Below are 20,069 nucleotides of genomic sequence, written 5' to 3' on the forward strand. Positions count from 1 at the left end.
ATCCCCTCCAATCCCCCCCTCCTCCCATTCCCCTCCAATCCCCCCCTCCTCCCATCCCCTCCAATCCCTCCCTCCTCCCATCCCCTCCTCCTCCCATCCCATCCCCTCCCCTTCTCCCATCCCCTCCTCCTCCCATCCCCTCCTCCTCTTCCCTCCCCTCTCCTCCCATCCCCTCCTCCCTCTCCTCCCCCCCTCCTCCCATCCCCTCTTCCTCCCCCCCCTCCTCCCATCCCCTCTTCTCTCCCCCCCTCCTCCATCCCCCTCTTCTCTCCCCTCCTCCTCCATCCCCTCTTCTCTCCCCCCCTCCTCCCATCCCTCTTCTCTCCCCCCCTCCTCCCATCCCCTCTTCTCTCCCCCCCTCCTCCCATCCCCTCTTCTCTCCCCCCCTCCTCCCATCCCCTCTTCTCTCCCCCCCTCCTCCCATCCCCTCTTCTCTCCCCCCCTCCTCCCATCCCCTCTTCTCTCCCCCCCTCCTCCCATCCCCTCTTCTCTCCCCCCCTCCTCCCATCCCCTCTTCTCTCCCCCCCTCCTCCCATCCCCTCTTCTCTCCCCCCCTCCTCCCATCCCCTCTTCTCTCCCCCCTCCTCCCATCCCCTCTTCTCTCCCCCCCCCTCCTCCCATCCCTCTTCTCTCCCCCCTCCTCCATCCCCTCTTCTCTCCCCCCCTCCTCCCTCCCCTCTTCTCTCCCCCCCTCCTCCCATCCCCTCTTCTCTCCCCCCCTCCTCCCATCCCCTCTTCTCTCCCCCCCTCCTCCCATCCCCTCTTCTCTCCCCCCTCCTCCCATCCCCTCTCTCCCCCTCCTCCCTCCCCCCCTCCTCCCATCCCCTCTTCTCTCCCCCCCTCCTCCCATCCCCTCTTCTCTCCCCCCCTCCTCCCATCCCCTCTTCTCTCCCCCCCTCCTCCCCTCATCCTCTCTCCCCCCCTCCTCCCATCCCTCTTCTCTCTCCCCCCCCTCTCCCATCCCCTCTTCTCTCCCCCCCTCCTCCCATCCCCTCTTCTCTCCCCCCCCTCCTCCCATCCCTCTTCTCTCCCCCCTCTCCTCCCATCCCTCTTCTCCCCCCCCCCTCCAATCCCTCTTCTCTCCCCCCCTCCAACCACCCCCCCCCCCACCGCCGATCCCCCTCTCCCTCCCCCCACTCTCCACACCAACATACCTGGCAGCATAACATCAAAGCTGGATTTAGCCTCAGGATGGCGCAGCAATGATTTGGGGGTGAAGACAATCAGCTGAAATGAAACGAAGAGAAAATGGATTAGTTCCCTATGAATAGCATCCAAATACAAGTTATAAACTTTGTTGGGTGTGCTGTGGTCTTCTGGATGAAGGAATACAAGACAGCACATTTCACAAGACTGATTTTAAACAAGGAGACGCTTCAAACTATTGGATCTCATCCTTCTAGACACCAACATCTTCACATTATAGCAGGGCTGTCCAAACTATGGCCCATGGGTCATTTTCAGCACACGATCCAGCCCTCAAACAGGCAACTTAGTCCTATTTGTGCTGACAATTTTTACTCGCTACTCTGTCCAGTTTGAATTGTGTGGGCCTGGAGGATTGGAAAGGGCAGCTTGCAGTGCTGTTGCCTCACTGGTGAATAAATCCTAAATCAGAACATCAAGATCTGTTAGCAGATATCTGAGGTTGCTGGTGCTAATTAATGGGAACACTGAATAAAAGAAAGACAGACTTGCATTTCTACATAAGAATTAGGAGCAGGAGTAGGCCCTTCGGCCCCTCGAGCCTGCTTCGCCAATAAGATCACGGCTGATCTTCTACCTCATCTCCACTTTCCTCCACTTATCCCCATATCCCTTGATTTCCTTAATATCCAAAAATCTAATTGATCTCTGTCTTGAATACACTCAACGACTGAGCCTCCACAGGCCTCTGGGGTGGAGAATTCCAAAGATTCACCACCCTCTGAGTGAAGAAATTTCTCCTCATCTCAGTCCTGAATGGCCGACCCCTTATTCTGAGACTGTGACCCCTGGTTCTAGACTCCCCAGCCAGGGGAAACATCCTCCCTGCATCTACCCTGTCAAGCCCTGTAAGAATTGTGTATGTTCCAATGAGATCACCTCTCATTCTTCTAAACTCCAGAGAATACAGGCCTAGTCTACTCAATCTCTCCTCATAGGACAATCCCCCCATCCCAGGAATCAGTCTGGTGAACCTTCGTTGCACTCCCTCTATGGCAAGTATATCCTTCCTTAGGTAAGGAGACCAAAACTGTACACAATACTCCAGGGTGTGGTCTCACCAGGGCACTATATAATTGCAGTACTCAAATCCTCTGGTAATAAAGGCCAACATACCATTTGCTTTCCTAACTGCTTGCTGTACCTGCATGTTAACTTTCAGTGATTTGTGTACAAGGACACCCAGGTCCCTCTGAACACTAACATTTCCCAATCTCTCACCATTTAAAAAACTCTGCTTTTCTATTTTTCCTATCAAAGTGGATAACTTCACATTTCTCCACATTATATTCCATTTTCCTTGTTCTTGCCCACTCACTTAGCCTGTCTATATCCCCTTGAAGCCTCCTTGCAGCCTCCTTACAACTTACATTCCCACCCCGCTTTGTATCATCAGCAAACTTGGATATCTTACATTTGGTCCCCTCATCCAAATCATTGATGTAGATTGTGAATAGCTGAGGCCCAAGCACTGATCCTTGCGGTACCCCACTAGTTACAGCCTGCCTACCCGAAAATGACCCGTTTATTCCTACTCTGTTTTCTGTCCGTTAACCAATCCTCAATCCATGCTAGTATATTACCCATTTCCTTATTCCCCATTATAATTTCTCCCGTCTCAGCCTGTAAGGGACCCACATTTACTTTCGCTAATCTTTTCCTTTTTACATACCTATAAAAGCTTTTACAGTTGGTTTTTATGTCTCTCGCTAGCTTACTCTCATATTCTATTTTCCCTTTCTTTATCAATTTCTTGGTCCTCCTTTACTGAATTCTAAAACCCTCCCAATCCTCAGGCTTACTGCTGTTTTTGGCAACATTATAAGCCTCTTCCTTTGATCTAAGATGATCTTTAACTTCTCTTGTTAGCCACAGTTGAACCACTTTTCCTGTGGGGTTTTTGCGCCTTAAAAGGAATGGATATTTGTTGTAAATTATGTATTAATTCTTTAAATGCTAGCCATTGATTGTCTACCGTCATACCTTTTAAATAACAACAGAAAATGCTGGAAATACTCAGCAGGTCAGGCAGCATCCGTGGAGAGAGAAACAGAGCTAACGTTTCAGTTCTGAGGAAGGGACCCAGGCCTGAAACGTTAACTCTGAGTATTTCCAGCATTTTCTGTTATTTCAGATTTCCAGCATCTGCAGTATTTTGCTATTGTCATACCTTTTAAGGTAGTTTCCCAATCTACCTTAGCCAACTCGCCTCTCATACCTATGTAGTTTGCTTTGTTTAGATTCAAGACCCTTGTTTCAGATTTAACGAAATCATTTTTGAACTTAATATAAAATTTTATCATATTATGGTCACTCTTCCCTAAAGGCCCCTTTACTACAAGGTTATTAATTTATCCTTTCTCATTGCACAATACTAGATCTAAAATAGCCTGTCCTAGTTGGTTCCTCAACATACTGATCTCGAAAACTATCTTGCATACATTCCATGAATTCGTCCTCCACACTATTGCTGCAAATTTGGTTTGCCCAGTCTATATGTAGATTAAAGTCTACCATGATTACTGTATTACCCTCGTTATATGCACCTCCAAATTTCCTGATTTATACTCTGCCCTACATTACAACTACTGTTTGGGGGCTGATAACAACTCCCACCAATGTTTTCTGCCTCTTGCTGTTTCTTAGCTCCACCCAAACTGATTCTACTTCTTGATTTTTGGAAATCCTTTCTCTCTACTGTCTTTATCCCATCCTTTATTATCAGGGCTACCCCTCCTCCTTTTCCATTCTGCCTATCTCTTCTAAAAGTTAAGTATCCTGGAATATTTAGTTCCCAACCTTGGCCACTTTGCAAACACGTCTCCGTAATGACTTAGATCAAACCTATTAATTCATCTATTTTGTTGCGAATGCTTTGCGCACAGATATAGTGCCTTCAGTTTTGACTTTTTTCTATTTTTCCCTGATGTCACTGTAGGCACTGATGCCCTATTACCTTTGTTACTCTGTCCTTTCCTGACCCACTCTGCTTATTTTTACCCAAGACTCTGCTCTGCTCTAGAGCCTTTCTCTTGCTGCTTCTAAATTTACTCTTTCCTGAATCCTCCCACCTCCACTTCATTAGTTTAAAGCCCTGTCTATTGCCCTAGTTATTCGATTCGCCAGGACACTGGTTCCAGCCCGGTTTAAGTGGAGCCCGTCCCAATGGAACAGCTCCTTCTTCCCCCAGGACTGGTGCCAGTGCCCTATGAAGCAAAACCCCTGCCTCCCGCACCACTCTTTGAGCCACGCATTTAACCTTCTAATCTGCTTATCCCGATGCCAATTGGCGCGTGGCTCAGGTAACAATCCAGAGATTATTACTTTTGAGGTTCTGCTTTTTAATTTGGACCTCAACTCCTCGAACTCTCTCAGCAGAACCTCATTCCTGGTTCTATCTATGTCGTTGGTTCCTACGTGGATCCTCCCCTTCCCACTCCAAGTTCTTCTCCAGCCACGAGGAGATGTCTTTAACCCCGGCACCGCAGGCAACACAACCTTCGGAACTCTCGGTCACAGCTGCAGAGAACAGTATCTATTCCCCCTGACTATACTGTCCCCTACCACAACTACATTCCCTTTCACTCACCCCACTTGAATGGCTTACTCATCCAGGTTTTTCCCTCATCCACACAGGCAAGAACCTCATACCTGTTGGATAAGGACAAATGCCGAGGCTCCTCCAGCACTTCACCTGGGGTCCCCTTACCTGCCTGAGTTGCAGTCACACCCTCCTGTCCCTGACCACTACCTAACCTAAGGTGTGTGACTGCATCTTGGATCAAGATGTCCAGGTAACTCTCCCCCTCCCTGGCGCCCCGCAACATCTGCACCTCAGTTCCAGCTCAACAACTCTTAAATCATAGAAAGTTACAGCACGAAAGGAGGCCATTTTGGCCCATCGTGTCCGCGCCGGCCAACAAAGAGCTATCCAGCCTAATCCCACTTCCCAGCTCTTGGTCCGTAGCCCTGCAGGTTACAGCATCCCAAGTGCACATCCAAGTACTTTTTAGATGTGATTAGGGTTCCTGCCTCTACCACCCTTTCAGGCAGTGAGTTCCAGACCCCCAAAACCCTCTGGGTGAAGAAATTTCCCCTCAAATCCCCTCTAAACCTTCCACCAATTACTTTAAATCTGTGCCCCCTGGTTTTTGACCCCTCTGCTAAGGGAAATAGGTCCTTTCTATCCACTTTATCTAGGCCCCTCATAATTTTATACACCTCAATAAGGTCTCCCCCCAGCCTCCTCTGTTCCAAGGAAAACAGACCCAGCCTATCCAGTCTTTCCTCATAGCTAAGATTCTCTACTCCCGGCAACATCCTTGTAAATCTCCTCTGTACCCCCTCTAGTGCAATCACATCTTTCCTGTAATGTGGTGACCAGAACTGCATGCAGAACCCTAGCTGAGGCCTAACTAGTGTTTTATACAGTTGAAGTATAACCCCCCTGCTCTTGTATTCTATGCCACAGCTAATAAAGGCAAGCATTCCGTATGCCTTCTTAACCACCTTATCTACTTAGCCTGTTACCTTCAAGGATCTGTGGACATGCACTCCAAGGTCCCTTTGTTCCTCTACACTACTCAGTGTCCTACCATTTAATGTGTATTCCCTTTCCTTGTTAGCCCTCCCCAAATGCATTATCTCACACTTCTCCGGATTGAATTCCATTTGCCACTGTTCTGCCCACCTGACCAATTTATTGATATCTTCCTGCAGTCTACAGCTTCCTTCTTCAGCATCAGCCACACAGCCGATTTTAGTATCATCTGCAAACTTGAGCTGAAGTTCCTCAAGATGCAGGCACTTACTGCAAACGTGGTTGTCCAGGATCACAATGCTCTCTACAAACTCCCACATGCTGCAGTTGAGGCACACCACCTGCACTGCCATCCCGATATGACCTTGTTTCATTTAATTCAATTTAATTTAAGTTGTATTTAAGTAATTTAGTTTACAGTTTAGTTTCTTGACTACTTAATTGATCTAGATTAAGTTATGGGTACTGAAATTAAATATCTACCTGTAACACAAAGCACTACAAGTAGTGTAGGCAAAAAGCAGCAACTCCTTCCCCTCTTATCCAAATTCCCACTATTTACAAATTCCCAAATGAAACACTCTGTTTAAGTACACTCCATTTAATCCCTGACTGACCTGTTTGGACACCATTCACACCTTTGACTGCTGTGATTATCTCTCTGCCGAGGTGCGATAAATGGCAGTTGGAAAGGTTACCTGTAAACATCTGACATGATTCTCTGACTATATAAGCTGTGTCTTTATGCATTTCTCCACTTCACCTGAAGAAGGAGCAGCGCTCCGAAAGCTTGTGATTTCAAATAAAGCTGTTGGACTATAACCTGGTGTTGTGTGATTTCTTACATTTGTCCACCCCAGTCCAACTCCGGCATCTCCACACCACAGTTTTTAAAGTTCTAGGTTTAAATCAAAATGTTAAACTAAATTTCACTATTTACAGCTTCTACTTACCCAATACTTAGCAGAAATTCCCACTCTTTCCAAATGAAACACTGTTTAATTCTGCTCTCTGCAGTTCTATAGCGCCTTTCACGACCACCGAACTTCCCAAAGCGCTTTACAGCCAATGAAGTACTTTTTGAAGTGTAGTCACTGTTGTAATGTAGGAAATGTGGCAGCCAATTTGCACACAGCAAGCTCCCATAAACAGCAATGTGATAATGACCAGATAAACTGTTTTTGTGAGGTTGATTGAGGAATAAATATTGGCTAAGTCACCAGAGATAACTCCCTGCTCTTCTTCGAAATAGTGCCATAGGATCTTTTACGTCCACCTCCGACAGTGCAGCGCTCCCTCAGTACTGCACTGGAGTGTCAGCCTAGATTTTGTGTGCTCAAGGCCCTTGAATGGGACTTCAACCCACAACCTTCTGACTCGGAGGCGAGAGTGCTACCCACAGCTGACGCACATAAAGCTTTATATATAGTCTAACATTTCAATGTGCACACCCAAGCAGCTCACAGTCACAAACTCCTACTCTCCTGCATTGCGGCATGTGGCTGTAAAGCAACTCGGGATCCTGGCTTCAATCACCCTTCCTCTTCCTGTCTATCAGCTCCAGCTGTTTATCAACCTTTGTGCAAAGAAATAGTTCCTGCTGTCGGCCCTCTGCTTCTCCACCTCGGAGCGCAACAGTTTAAAAAAGCAAGCAATGAAGGGAAGTGGAAAGGAGGATTAATTTTCCCTTCTGATTTAATGCAACACTTTGGCCAAATTCTGTGAATCCCCAGTTTCCTACGTCTCACCTCAGCCTCCAGATCTATCTGAAGATGTCTGAACCTGGGGGAGATTGTTTCCCCATTATTCTATTGTAAATACCTGCACCTCAGATCTCAAACAACTACCTTCAAATCCATATTTAGATAGAAAGAGAAAGTGAGAATGAGCGAATACACAAGCATGAACATGCGCAAGAGAGCATGCAAAGTGCCGTTGCTGACTTGGATCACTTACCAGTTTTTAATAATTACACTGCTTTATGCATAACCATGTTTGGAGTTTGCCTGAACATAACATAGGAATAGGACTAGGCCATTCAGCCCCTTGAACCTGTTCTGCTATTCAATCAGATCATGACTGATCTGTACCACAACCCCATTTACACACCTTTGCTCCAAATCCCTTGGTACCGTGTTATCTGGAGCTTATGTGGATCTTCACATCATACACATATCACACACAGCATATTGGTACATCTGCAGTTTGCTTTTTTTTTTACCCCACCAAGGATGTGATTGCTTTGGAGAGGGTGCAGAGAAGATTCACCAGGATGTTACCTGGGATGGAGCGCCTCAGCTATGAAGAAAGACTAAACAGGCTGGGGTTGTTTTCCTTGGAGCAAAGAAGGCTGAGGGGGGACCTGATTGAGGTGTACAAAATGATGAGGGGCATAGATAGGGTAGACAAAGAGGAACTTTTCCCCTTAGTAGGGGGGTCAATAACAAGGGGGCATAGATTCAGGGTAAGGGGCAGGAGATTTAGAGGGGATTTGAGGAGGAGCTTTTTCACCCAGAGGGTGGTTGGAATGTGGAACTCAATGCCTAAAAGGGTGGTAGAGGCAGGAACCCTCACAACATTCAAGAAGCATTTGGATGAGCACTTGAAATGCCATTGCATACAAGGCTATGGACCAAATGCTGGAAAATGGGATTAGACTGGACAGGGATGGATGGGCGGCGCAGACACGATGGGCCGAAGGGCCTCTTTCTGTGCTGTAAAACTCTATGACTCTAACCCTTTCCTGCGGGCCTCAACTTCTTGCTGGGGTAGAGTTCCACTGATGAAGGTAGCCCTTTGGTACCTCACCCAAGTGTCCATTCTTCATGAGCTAATCTAGACACCGAGAGTCAGCAGCCTGTCCCCACTCAGGCATCACAACTGAGCCCAATCTTGTCCTCTCAAACATGCATGTTTCCGTCAGGGATCGCTGAATAGCAAACAGGAAAAGGAACCACGGCGGATTTCCCTTCCCCCCCCCCCCCCCCCCCCCACAGCCTGGAGAGATGGAGGGCAATTATAGCACCCCGAGCTCAGGTCAGCTAATTGACAACAGGTATGGGATCAAACCAGGGACCTTCCTGATCTAACATAAGAACACAAGAATTAGAAGCAAGAGTCGGCCATACGGCCCCTCGAGCCTGCTCCGCCATTCAATAAGATCCTGGCCGATCTTCGACCTCAACTCCACTTTCCCGCCCGATCACCATATTCCTTGATTCCCTTAGAGTCCAAAAATCTGGGCGGCTCAGTGCCACACTGGGTGAGGTACTGAGGCAAAAAGGAAAAAAAAGATGTTTTTCGAAGATGCCTGCAGGTACCAAGTAATTGGTCTAAAAAAAAACGTTTCTTGTGGCAGAGACGCAAGTCAAAACAGCCTGACTTCATTTCATTCCTTTTCACTGGTACGGACAGTAGCTTGGAGCTAAAATCGAAAGTGGCTCAACGCATGCATAGTGCCGAGTAAAATCCCAAGCTCTGATATTAAGCCCATAACAAACAGCTAAATATAAAACATTGTGAAACAGCCAAATGCTGCACAGGCAGCTGCTGGAAGCAGGCTTGATCCCTTCCCCCCTCAGCTGGGAAAAGATGCACTGAGGATAGGGAAACTCAAGCAGTTGGAGCAACAGGGACGTACGCACAAGCTCGAGACTGCACTGACCGGCTTTCTGAAAGGTAGCAGTATTTGTCTCCGCAGCACATGGAAGTAGTTTGCAGGCGTGGAGCAATTCACGACGATCCAGTTAGTGTCATACAGCTGCTGCACCGCAAAATCCTCTGTCATTTTCTGGAAAAAAAGAAACCATCACGCAGGTCAGTGCAAATCCGCACCCACACACCACCACCCCCCCCACCCCAGGGCCCCACTCCCCGACTCAGGCCGCCCACAATATTCCTCAGCACTCACCGGGACAACGTCCGGGTCATCGTTGCACATCTGCAGGAATCGCTCTGGTCTGGCGGAGGAATGCTCGGGTCCCTGTAACCATCACAACAGCCATGAATTATATATAGCTCAATATAACAGGCTACCTAAAGGTTCATCTTTAACTGATCAATGCATGCGAGTGTGCAAGAGGAGGGAAAGGGGACTGGGGTGAAGGAAAATCTACTGCATTGATTACAATGGTCTAAAAACACTTTACGACCATTACCAGCAGCACGCAATAGAGGGATATGCCCAATGGCTAAAGCAGTATCATTTTAACTACTCTAGGTGTTTAGTTCTTTTTTTTTTTTTTTTAAAGTGATAAATGTTGGTACATGGAACTCGGATAATTCGGCTTCTGAAAAGTGTTCATGTTTAGCTCATTCAACAGAAAGAAAAAGTGATCGGCATCATTGAAGAGAGAGAGACGGACGGATTTCACTTAGCAACAGTCAGTTTATTCAAATGACCAGTTTCAGGACCTTGAGACTGAAACAGAGATTCCTGCCAATAGGATGTTCAACAAGGACATTGCAACTTACCCAAAAGGATGTTGATTACAACAAAACATCCTTGTGCAATGTACGAGAAAGATAAACTTGTGTGCGTAAGAATCGGTCGAAGGATGGTGTATTGACCGGAGACAACCATATAAGGCAAGACGATTAGAACAGGAGAAAGCACGGCAGCCTTGTCCTTCGGCACACGCGAGGAGGAACCCAGTAGTGACGATGACGAGGATGGTTCAGTCCTCCCAACAGTTCGAAAGACAAGAGAAGGTGGAGGTTTCTGATGCCAAGCAGTGGGTAGTGATACTTCTAGTACCAGCAGTAATCCAGGGAGTGTCGCCGATTATACCCGATGATAGTACAGGGGTACACAGGTCTGTTAAGATGGCCCCCATAGTTACCAAACATCTGCGCACAGGAGGAACGACAAACCGGGAAAGTCGAGTAGTATATGAATACGAAGATAAAGACGCAAGTCGGGATCTGACCCTTTCAGAATTGTGTCAATTTAGTGGCCGATTGCCCAAATATGAGGCAATAGGAGACCCAACTCAGTTACCAAATAAAGTTCGATTGCTACAGCAGGCGCATGCCTCGACAGACAAGGATGCTTTACCTCCAGGCGTGACATTGCCGTATAAGTTTGTGGCCTAAATAGCAGCTAATAAAAAACCCTGGGTTGAACACTTGGGGCTGGATTTTCATTAAGCTGTCGGGAAGGAGGCGGGACTACAACTTTTGGGTTTTAGTCCCGCCTCCATCGACGTCCGGCCAATCGACGCGATTTTCCCTTGATAGACCTTGTTGAGCCCATCCAGCGGGATCAGCAGGTCAATTAAGGGCCACCCGGCAACAGGTGACGTCACAGACTGAAATTTCATCTGTCAAGAGTTTTTGACAGATGAAATATCAGTGTTTCACAGCTGTTTGAAGCTGTCAAACACTGACAGTCTGACTTCTAACCTGAGTCCTCACTCACCTGAACACCGACATCGCGACCCCTCCAAGTCCTTCAACCCGACGGCCCGCCTGCTCTAACCTGGCGTGGTTTGGAGCCGTCAGGAATCCCATACAACACCCCTCAAAATAGGGATTAGGCTAAAAACTGCCTGTTAACTACCTGTCAACAGGCAGTTAATTGGCACTAATCCCTTCCCGCCTCGGGTTGGCGGGTCCCAGTGCGGGGTGGGTACCCGCCGCCCCTGAAACTTACGCGGAGGCGGGTTTTGGGCGGGATGGTGTCGGGACCCCCGAATTCGGGACTTTTGCCCCCCCACACGCCTGAAAGCCCGCCTCATGGCACACTGAAAATCTGGCCCTTGGTGTGTAACAAAAGGGTTAGGAAAAGGGGAAAGAAGTTAAAAAGCTCGCAGCCAAAGTTAAAAGAAATGGGATCACTGTGAGGAAGAAATAGGAAAAGTGTCTTCAGCATGTTTTGTTTTTATTTTATTTTATTTTTTTAAAAAGAAAAGGAAAAAAGTTTCCGAGGGTGTGGGTGAATGTTTCCTGGCTCGCAACCAGGGAATCTCACATAAATTTTGGCACTTTGAGTTGAAACCCATTGCAGGGATCAATGGAAGGAAAAAATATAGGGGAGAGTGATCACCTGCAGTAAGGGACAAATCCAAAGGGGAAAGGGCCAGAGATAAAAAATTCGTGTCGTTTTTCGAGCTGCCCAGACGTGGACTCGTGTCAAAAGGTGACAGAATTAAGGGTGGCAGACTCAAACAATGTTGAGGGCCAGAGATAAGAAATCGTTAGAAACTATATTTCTAAGTTGCATGAAAGTGTGAATATAGTTGATTATGTTCATTTTAATTAAAGATGAATTTCCCCCAGAATTGGGGGAAAAAAACCTTTGAATTACATTTTAAGTTAAAAACACTGGTGTGAATTAACTTTAACTAACATTTACTTGTTCAACTGAGAAAAGCAACAAAAAGTTGGTTTTACGAAAGCGATGTTTCAGTCCCAAGCTTCAGCCTTGAAGTTAGTTGACATGGTGTCTGATAGAAAATGAATTTGAACTCTTCAAAACATTGGACTAGAGTTTAAAGACGCGTGGTCTTATTTTAAATCAATTTGAACAATTGCAAAGCGTTGTAACTGCAAGTCTGCTGATGACTCAAAGATAGGCGGCATTGTAAGCAGTGTAGATGGAAGCATAAAATTACAATTTTTTTTTTGAGGAGGTGACTAAAGTAATGGACAGGGGAATGTCGATGGATGTTATTTATATGGACTTCCAGAAGGCATTTGATAAAGTCTCACATAAGAGACTGTTAACTAAGGTAGAAGCCCCCGGAATAGAGGGCAAATTATTGACCTGGTTAGGAAATTGGCTGAGTGGTAGGAGACGGGCAGTAGGGATAATGGGCAGGTACTCAAATTGGCAGGATGTGACTAGTGGTGTCCCGCAGGGATCTGTGTTGGGACCTCAACTAGTCACAGTATTTATTAATGACTTAGATGATGGCATAGAAAGCCATATACCCAAATTTGCCGATGACACAAAGATAGGCGGCATTGTCGGCAGTGTAGATGAAAGCATAAAATTACAAAGGGCTATCGACAGATTAAGTGAATGGACAAAACTGTGGCAAATGGATTTCAATGCAGGCAAATGTGAGTTCATCCACTTTGGACCTAAAAAGGATAGAACAGAGTACCTTCTAAATGGTGAAAAGCTGGAAACAGTGGCGGCCTAAAGAGACTTGGGGACCCATGTACACAGATGATTAAAATGTCATGGACAGGTACAGAAATAATCAAAAAGGCTAATGGGATGCTGGCCTTTATATTTAGAGGAGGACTGGAATACAAGGGGGTAGAAGTTATACTGCAGCTATTCAAAGCCCTGGTTAGACCACACTTTAGGAAGGATATAAAAACAGAAAATGCTGGAAATACTCAGTGGTGTTGCTAATGATTTCTGCTGTTTTTAAACTGATTTTTAATTCATATGGAGAGATAAAAATTTGGTAACATTTTTGTGCCTACATGGCTCACGTTTTTAAAATTTTAACTAAAGAAGAAGCTGAAATTTATTTATGAATTTACAGGAAACTTTTTTATCCGGCATCGACGGGGCCGGCGTGGTGCCGGTTTATCAAAAAGTCCAGATTACAGAGAGGTATAGTAAAAGGTACGAGAGCTCCGTACACAGCAACAAATCCAGGCTTCCCTGTTGCTTAGCAACATGTGCAGGAACCCTGGCCACAAGATCCAGGCATCTCTGTTGCTTAGCAACAGGTGCAGGAACCCCGGTTACACAGCCACCGATCCAGGAACGGCCACTAATATGAAGTAAAACTTACCTGAACCTACTCCTGAATTTTGCCGGTTAATAGAGATTTCCGGTTATTTAGGTGCCAGTAAATCGAGAGTTTCCTGTAATTGCATCAGGAAATTTTGTGCAAGTTTTTGAAATGTACAAAGACTGAGGAAATTTTTTTAATGGTTTGGTTCTTTGGGAATGTTTTCTTAAATTTCCATGAAGTGACGCAATGGCGTCTGACACTGTGCCTTCTTATAAACCTACAAAGGTATTAGCCCTTTCCACTAACAGCTGTTTTCTTAATTCACCAAGTAACCACTTTTGTATTGCTGAATGTAAATTTATATGGGGCATTATTAGATTTAAGTTTCTTAATTTAAGTGGCTATTTCCCCATGGTGACAGAAGGAAATTATGAATTGACAAATTAACCCATTGGGCTCTTAAGCAGAGCCACAATGGATTCTCTCTTTTGTTATAAACAGGGGGCCATGGTTTCCCGGGCCGTATGGAGGTTGATGGCATAGCAAGAGATCCAGCAGTTTTAAGAATTTATCTGCAGACATCAAATGTCACAGCATGGTGATGATTTGGACATAAGATTTTGCCCTTCAAGGGCTTGGACTTAACCCAGTCAGGGCCATTTCTTATCTTCCGAGACAGAGCGCTCGAGGGGGGGGGGGGGGGGGGGGAAGATATGGAAGTTACCTCCCAAAGTAATTGCAAGCAATTCTGTCTCTAATGTGAAACCACTATGTAAAACCACCAAACCTGGACATCACTTGTTTCTGAAATTGGAATTGATAAAGATAAATTGATAAAAAATAAAATTGATGAGTTGCTGTTTCAAGCACTCGAGAAGGGAAAATTGAACTGATGTTTAAAGGGATAACCATTTAAAAAAATTAAAATAAACTAGTTGAGAGCAGTCTAGGTGGACCTTGACAAGACCCATCAGTCCAACAATACTGCTCTTTGCAATGAAAAAAAATGGACTCGGGCACAATATATCGGGTTCTTTTAGAACAATAAAAGATCTAAGCAGAGGTTCGATAAAGTAAAATTAAACAAACAAAATGTGATAAAAATTGGACCAAGTGGGAACGCTTGATCTATGTTTTAAAGATACAGGAAACTCTCGTTTAAACGGCACCTAAATATCCGGAATTCTCTATTAACCGGCAAAATTCATACTCCGAAAACATAACCGGAAATGTTGCCGAGTCCGAGTCTCCCACTGTGGCCGAGTTAGTCAGTGGGGGTAGTTCTCCAAACTGCCACTACTCGGCTTCTTGGCGCTGTCGGAAGTCCGAACACCTCAATAACAGGAGTCTGACTCTTTGTTTGTTTAAAAATAGCCTCGGTAGATAACCCTCTCCGTCACCCGGAATTTTTAATCAACCGGCACCATCCCGGTCCCGTCGGTGCCGGATACCAGAGAGTTTCCTGTAATATTGTATTGGACAGTAAAGTTCCTCCGGGGCTCATGAATGAGATGAAATACTGTTTTAAAATTGAATGGTTCCACAAACAAGCCTTTCTAGACTGCGCTTCACTGGCCTGTAGCCAGTATCAAGCTTCTATTGAGGCCCGCCAATGTTCTACTTCTAAAATAATAATTGCAGTCTCATCTGTGAATGAGATTTAGAGTTTGGAAGAAATGTAATCCTAGGTTCTCAAGTCTTTGCTTCACAAACTCAAAACGTCGAATCTTTTCAATTCCATATGAACTTTCTGGTCTTTTAAGGAAACGTCTTGCTAAATTTATCTTTCAGAACAGCTGAAAATTGTGGTTTCCCTTCTCACACAGCTCACAAAGCCGCAGGAAATGCCGAGAAGTAACAAACTGAGGCTTAAAATTATTTGTCAGTTTCAGTTTCCAACATCTGTCCCAAAAGTTGAGCACTATTGACTAAAGATTCAATTTTAGATTTGTTGGATTTTTAAGTGACAAAAATATTTTTTATTCTTAATTTTAATCAACCACAACAAACCTGGCTGCCCAACTTCTGGTATATTACTACTGCGTGCCAACTTTTGTTGGCCCATTAGGTTTCATCACACCCTCTCTCATCAGTTAACTGGTTCTGTGAAGGTTAACGGCTCATCGCAGCCAACACTAAAAACTTAAAACCGGTTATATCTCGAACTTTTTCCAGTTCCGATGAAAGGTCATCGACCTAAAATGTTAACTCTGTTTCTCTCTCCACAGATCCTGCCTGACCTGCGGAGTATTTCCAGCATTTTCTGTTTTAATACCTTAAGAGACACAGAATAAGCACGTGAACTGGTTGATGCCTGGACCAGGCAGCTCACACTGGTCTCCTGAAATGTCCCACCCTGAAAGGGTTCAGCCTTACCATTCCTTCCATGCCATGAGGAAGCAGCAGGACAATTCCATTCTGTCGCACCCACTTGGCCTGACCTGGACTGATGAACTGGTCAATGATGCACTGGGCAGTGTTGTGGAAATCACCAAACTGAGCCTCCCACAGAACCAGAGCGTTTGGACTTTCCATCGCAAAGCCCAGCTCAAAGCCTGCAAAAGAGAGGTTAAAGCAACATGCCAAACAATGAGAATTTGCTAAAAACTTTGCTCCCTCTAGTACCTTATACAGGTGGCTGTTCTTAATGCATGTGCCTAGACGGAGCGTCAGCAGGCTGTCCAACCCAGAGGGCATCACAGTCGAGCTCGACCCCTCTTCTGACCTATCCACAGATGTGCACTTTGCAGCTGGAGTCAGTGTATAGGTTTCGGGAGTGAGAACCCTGGTTAATTTCCCCTTCCCACCCCCCCCTTTATCTCAAGAGCACCAAGGTCGGGTGTAACTACCCAGCCGATTCCCTGACTGAGATCAGCTCACCTGAGGCCTTGGAGCTCTGTATAGCTCAGTGGGTGCACACATCAAACCTTTCCCTAGTCGGACAGGGAGGAGCTCTAATAAAAGCTTATTTGAAGTCTGCTCAGTATGCCACATCCTATTTTTTGGCTTTCTAGAATACAGTTGTTTTTAGAAGTGCCTTATTATATAGAATGATACAGCGCAGGAGGCCATTCGGCCCACCTAGCCTGTGCCAGCTCTGTGAAAGGGCCATCCAATCAGTCCCACTCCCCTGCCCTTCCCATAGCCCTACAAATCTTGCCCCTTCCAAGTATTTATTCAATTCCTTTTTATTCATCAATTCGGTTTCCTTTGTTGCTTTGTGAAACAGCTCAATGACATCTACATTTATTCTACACGGATCCTTATCTGAGGAAGGATGTTCTTGCCATGGAGGGAGTGCAGCGAAGATTCACCAGGCTGATACCTGGGATGGCAGGAATGGTGTATGAGGAGAGATTGGGTCGATTGGGCTTGTACTCGCTGGAGTTTAGAAGAATGAGACGGGATCTCATCGAAACTTATAAAATTCTAACAGGACTAGACAGACTAGATGCAGGAAGGATGTTCCCGATGGCCGGGGAGTCCAGAACCAGGGGTCACAGTCTAAAGATAAGGGGTAAGCCATTTAGGACAGAAATGAGGAGGAATTTCTTCACCCAGAGAGTGGTGAACCTGTGGAATTCTCTACCACAGAAGGCAGTAGAGGCCAATTCATTAAATATATTCAAGAAGGAGTTGGATATATTTCTTAAGGCTAAAGGGATCAAGGGATATGGGGCGAAAGCAGGGACAGGGTACTGAATTTGGATGATCAGCCATGATCTCACTGAATGGCGGAGCAAGCACGAGGGGCCGAATGGCCTACTCCTGCTCCTATCTTCTATGTTTCTATGTACATGAGTAATAAACGTCATAAGTTGTAAGTGCTGGCAGTACTGAAGGTGATGATGGCTGGGATCAAAGGTTACACAAGACTGGGGGAAGGGGAATGGTGAGCAGCAATGTGTTCTCTCTTATTTTTTTTGGGTGCACGGCCCTTTTATGGGCCTGCGCGGCCCATTCACAGTTTCGCGCCTGGCCGGTCCAGGGCTGCGCAGCTTATAGGGAACACTGGCGAGAAGCCACTCTTAGATTCCACTTTAACGCTGAGCAATAGTGAACACTGTGGACTCATTCAGAGGCTGTGCTTTTAGAGTGCAGTTGCTATGTGGGCTCAGTTATTGAGCCCACAATTACAGGAAACTTATGCAAGCTGCCTTTCCCTCTCAATCAAAATGCTACACGAATATATTCCGTGCTTGTGTCAACACACCCTCCCCTCCCCCGACCAACTATTCCGCAAGCTCGGAGCAGTTTTATCAAAAATGTAGTAGTAAAAATGTCCTACCCAGCACCCCATACTCGGAGAGTGAGCTGTTACACACAGTGTACGGAGCTTGGTTTGGCCACAGGTGGTTCATGGGAATACAGGTCTTCTTATCCACATTTTGGTCATGCAGCACATGATGTCGATGGCTGAGGGAGACACACACAATTGTTTTCCTTTAGTATCAGAAACTAGCAGCTGTACAACTGTAATGGTAGCGTAAGACACAGTAAGAAGAGTGTTCCTAAGAAGCATTGCATTGAAAGAAAAAGGCTTGCATTTATATAGCGCCTTTCACGACCACTGGATGTCCCAAAGCGCTTTCCAGCCGATGAAGTACTCTGTGAAGTGTAGTCACTGTTGCGATGTGGGAAATGCGGCAGCCAATTTGCGCACAGCAGGGTCCCACAAACAGCAATGCGATAATGACCAGATAATCTGTTTTAGTGATGTTGATTGAGGGATAAATATTGGCCAGCAGAACTCCCCTGCTCTTCTGCGAAATAGTGCCATTTCACCTCCACCTGAGGGGGCAGATGGCACCTCCGACAGTGCAGCACTCCCTCAGTACTGCACTGGAGTGTCAGCCTAGGGTTCTGTGTTCAAGTCTCTGGCATGGGACTTGAGCCTACAACCATCTGACTCCGAGGTAAGGGTGCTACCAGGTGAGCAACGGCTGACTGAGGGGTTGACAGAACATCAAGACAATTTAAAGGGAGTTTTATGACAACATCTCACCTCCTCCATTCATTATCTACTCCCAATTACATCACAGACGATCTTGAGTGTCTACAAACTGAGTAATTGTTTAACCGGCAGATAGTGGTAGTTCACAAGCTCCCAAGTAGTTAATGTCTGCACGTATCCTACTACACCCTACAGGATGTGGGCGTCATTGGCAAGGCCAGCATTTATTGCCCATCCCTAGCTGCCCTCGAGAAGGTGGTGGTGAGCCACCTTCTTGAACTGCTGCAGTCCGTGTGGTGGAGGTGCTCCCACAGTGCTGTTAGGGAGGGAGTTCCAGGATTTTGACCCGGCGACGATGAAGGAACGGCGATATACTTCCAAGTTAGTATGGTGTGTGGCTTGGAGGGGAACTTGGAGGTGGTGGTGTTCCCATGCGCCTGATGCCCTTGTCCTTCTAGGTGGAAGAGGTTGCGGGTTTGGGAGGTGCTGCTGAAGAAGCCTTGGCGAGTTGCTGCAGTGCATCTTGTAGGTGGTACACACTGCAGCCATGGTACGCCGGTGGTGGAGGGAGTGAATGTTTAAGGTGGTGGATGGGGTACCAATCAAATGGGCTGCTTTGTCCTGGATGGTGTCGAGCTTCTTGAGTGTTGTTGGAGCTGCACTCATCCAGGCAAGTGGAGAGTGATATACCTATCAATTCGTCCAATAAAAAGCGACGAGTTAGGAACGTAACTAAAGGTTTTTATTGACTAAATAACAGAGCCCACCCTCGTGGGTGATCGAGTCCAACAAGGAGGAATACCAGCCAGTCGACTACCTTTATACCTGGGCAGGTAGGTGGAGCCATGGGCGGAGTCGGAGGTGGTCAGCCCAGGTATAACAGCGCGACAAGAGGCGACCTCGTATCGTGATACAACAGTGATAACGGTGATAACAATACAACAGTGATAACTATAGTGTAACGATAAAAGTGGTTTACCACATTCACCCCTTGTTTAGATTTGAGTCCGGCGGGGTGAAGTGTACTACCAGTTCTGGTATGTCAGTCTGTCCGGAGGCCTCGTAAGCCTCTCCGATCGTCGCAGCGGCGGTGCTGCATTATCCGGTGTTAGTGCTGGTGTCTGCGTGGTCGGCGAAGGCTCGTGGGGTTCCGGCATGCCGTCTACCTGGGCTGGAATTGGGGGGGTGGTGGGGGGGGGTAAAGGTGGTGTCTCCGGAGTGCCCGAGGGTGCGAGGTCTCGTAAGGAGACAGTGTCCTCCCGCCCGTCTGGGTAAGCCACGTAGGCGTACTGGGGGTTGGCGTGCAGGAGGTTCACCCTTTCGACCAGGGGGTCTGTTTTATGGGCCCTCACATGCTTTCGCAGCAAGACGGGCCCCGGAGAGGTCAGCCAGGTTGGTAGAGTGGTTCCCGTAGTCGACTTCCTGGGGAAAACAAACATTCGTTCATGGGGGGTGGCGTTAACGGCAGTGCAAAGTAGTGACCGGATGGAGTGCAGCGCTGTCGGGAGGACTTCCTGCCAGCGGGAGGTTGGGAGGCCCTTAGACTTTAAGGCTAAGAGGACGGCCTTCCATACCGTCGCGTTCTCTCTTTCCACCTGGCCGTTCCCTTGGGGGTTGTAGCTGGTGGTCCTACTTGCTGCAATACCTCTCGCTAGTAGGAACTGACGGA

At 46.7% G+C, this 20,069-nt stretch overlaps 1 protein-coding gene across 2 annotated transcripts in view; it reads right to left on the reverse strand.

Annotated features, from left to right (window-relative positions):
• The window catches only part of ogdha (oxoglutarate dehydrogenase a), a 141,711-nt gene that overhangs the window by 9,478 nt on the left and 112,164 nt on the right, over window positions 1-20,069 (reverse strand). For both annotated transcript variants that reach the window (XM_085971235.1, XM_085971236.1), the window contains 5 exons: window positions 17,735-17,862; window positions 15,823-16,001; window positions 9,657-9,728; window positions 9,411-9,536; window positions 1,155-1,227 (listed from right to left, as the gene is read on the reverse strand). In XM_085971235.1, coding sequence (XP_085827361.1) covers window positions 1,155-1,227; window positions 9,411-9,536; window positions 9,657-9,728; window positions 15,823-16,001; window positions 17,735-17,862 — 578 coding nt within the window. The remainder of the gene's footprint in view (window positions 1-1,154; window positions 1,228-9,410; window positions 9,537-9,656; window positions 9,729-15,822; window positions 16,002-17,734; window positions 17,863-20,069) is intronic.

This window comes from Somniosus microcephalus, chromosome 30, assembly GCF_052327205.1.
Source record: "Somniosus microcephalus isolate GS21.2 chromosome 30, FLI_Smic_1.0, whole genome shotgun sequence".
Classification (NCBI taxonomy): domain Eukaryota; kingdom Metazoa; phylum Chordata; class Chondrichthyes; order Squaliformes; family Somniosidae; genus Somniosus; species Somniosus microcephalus.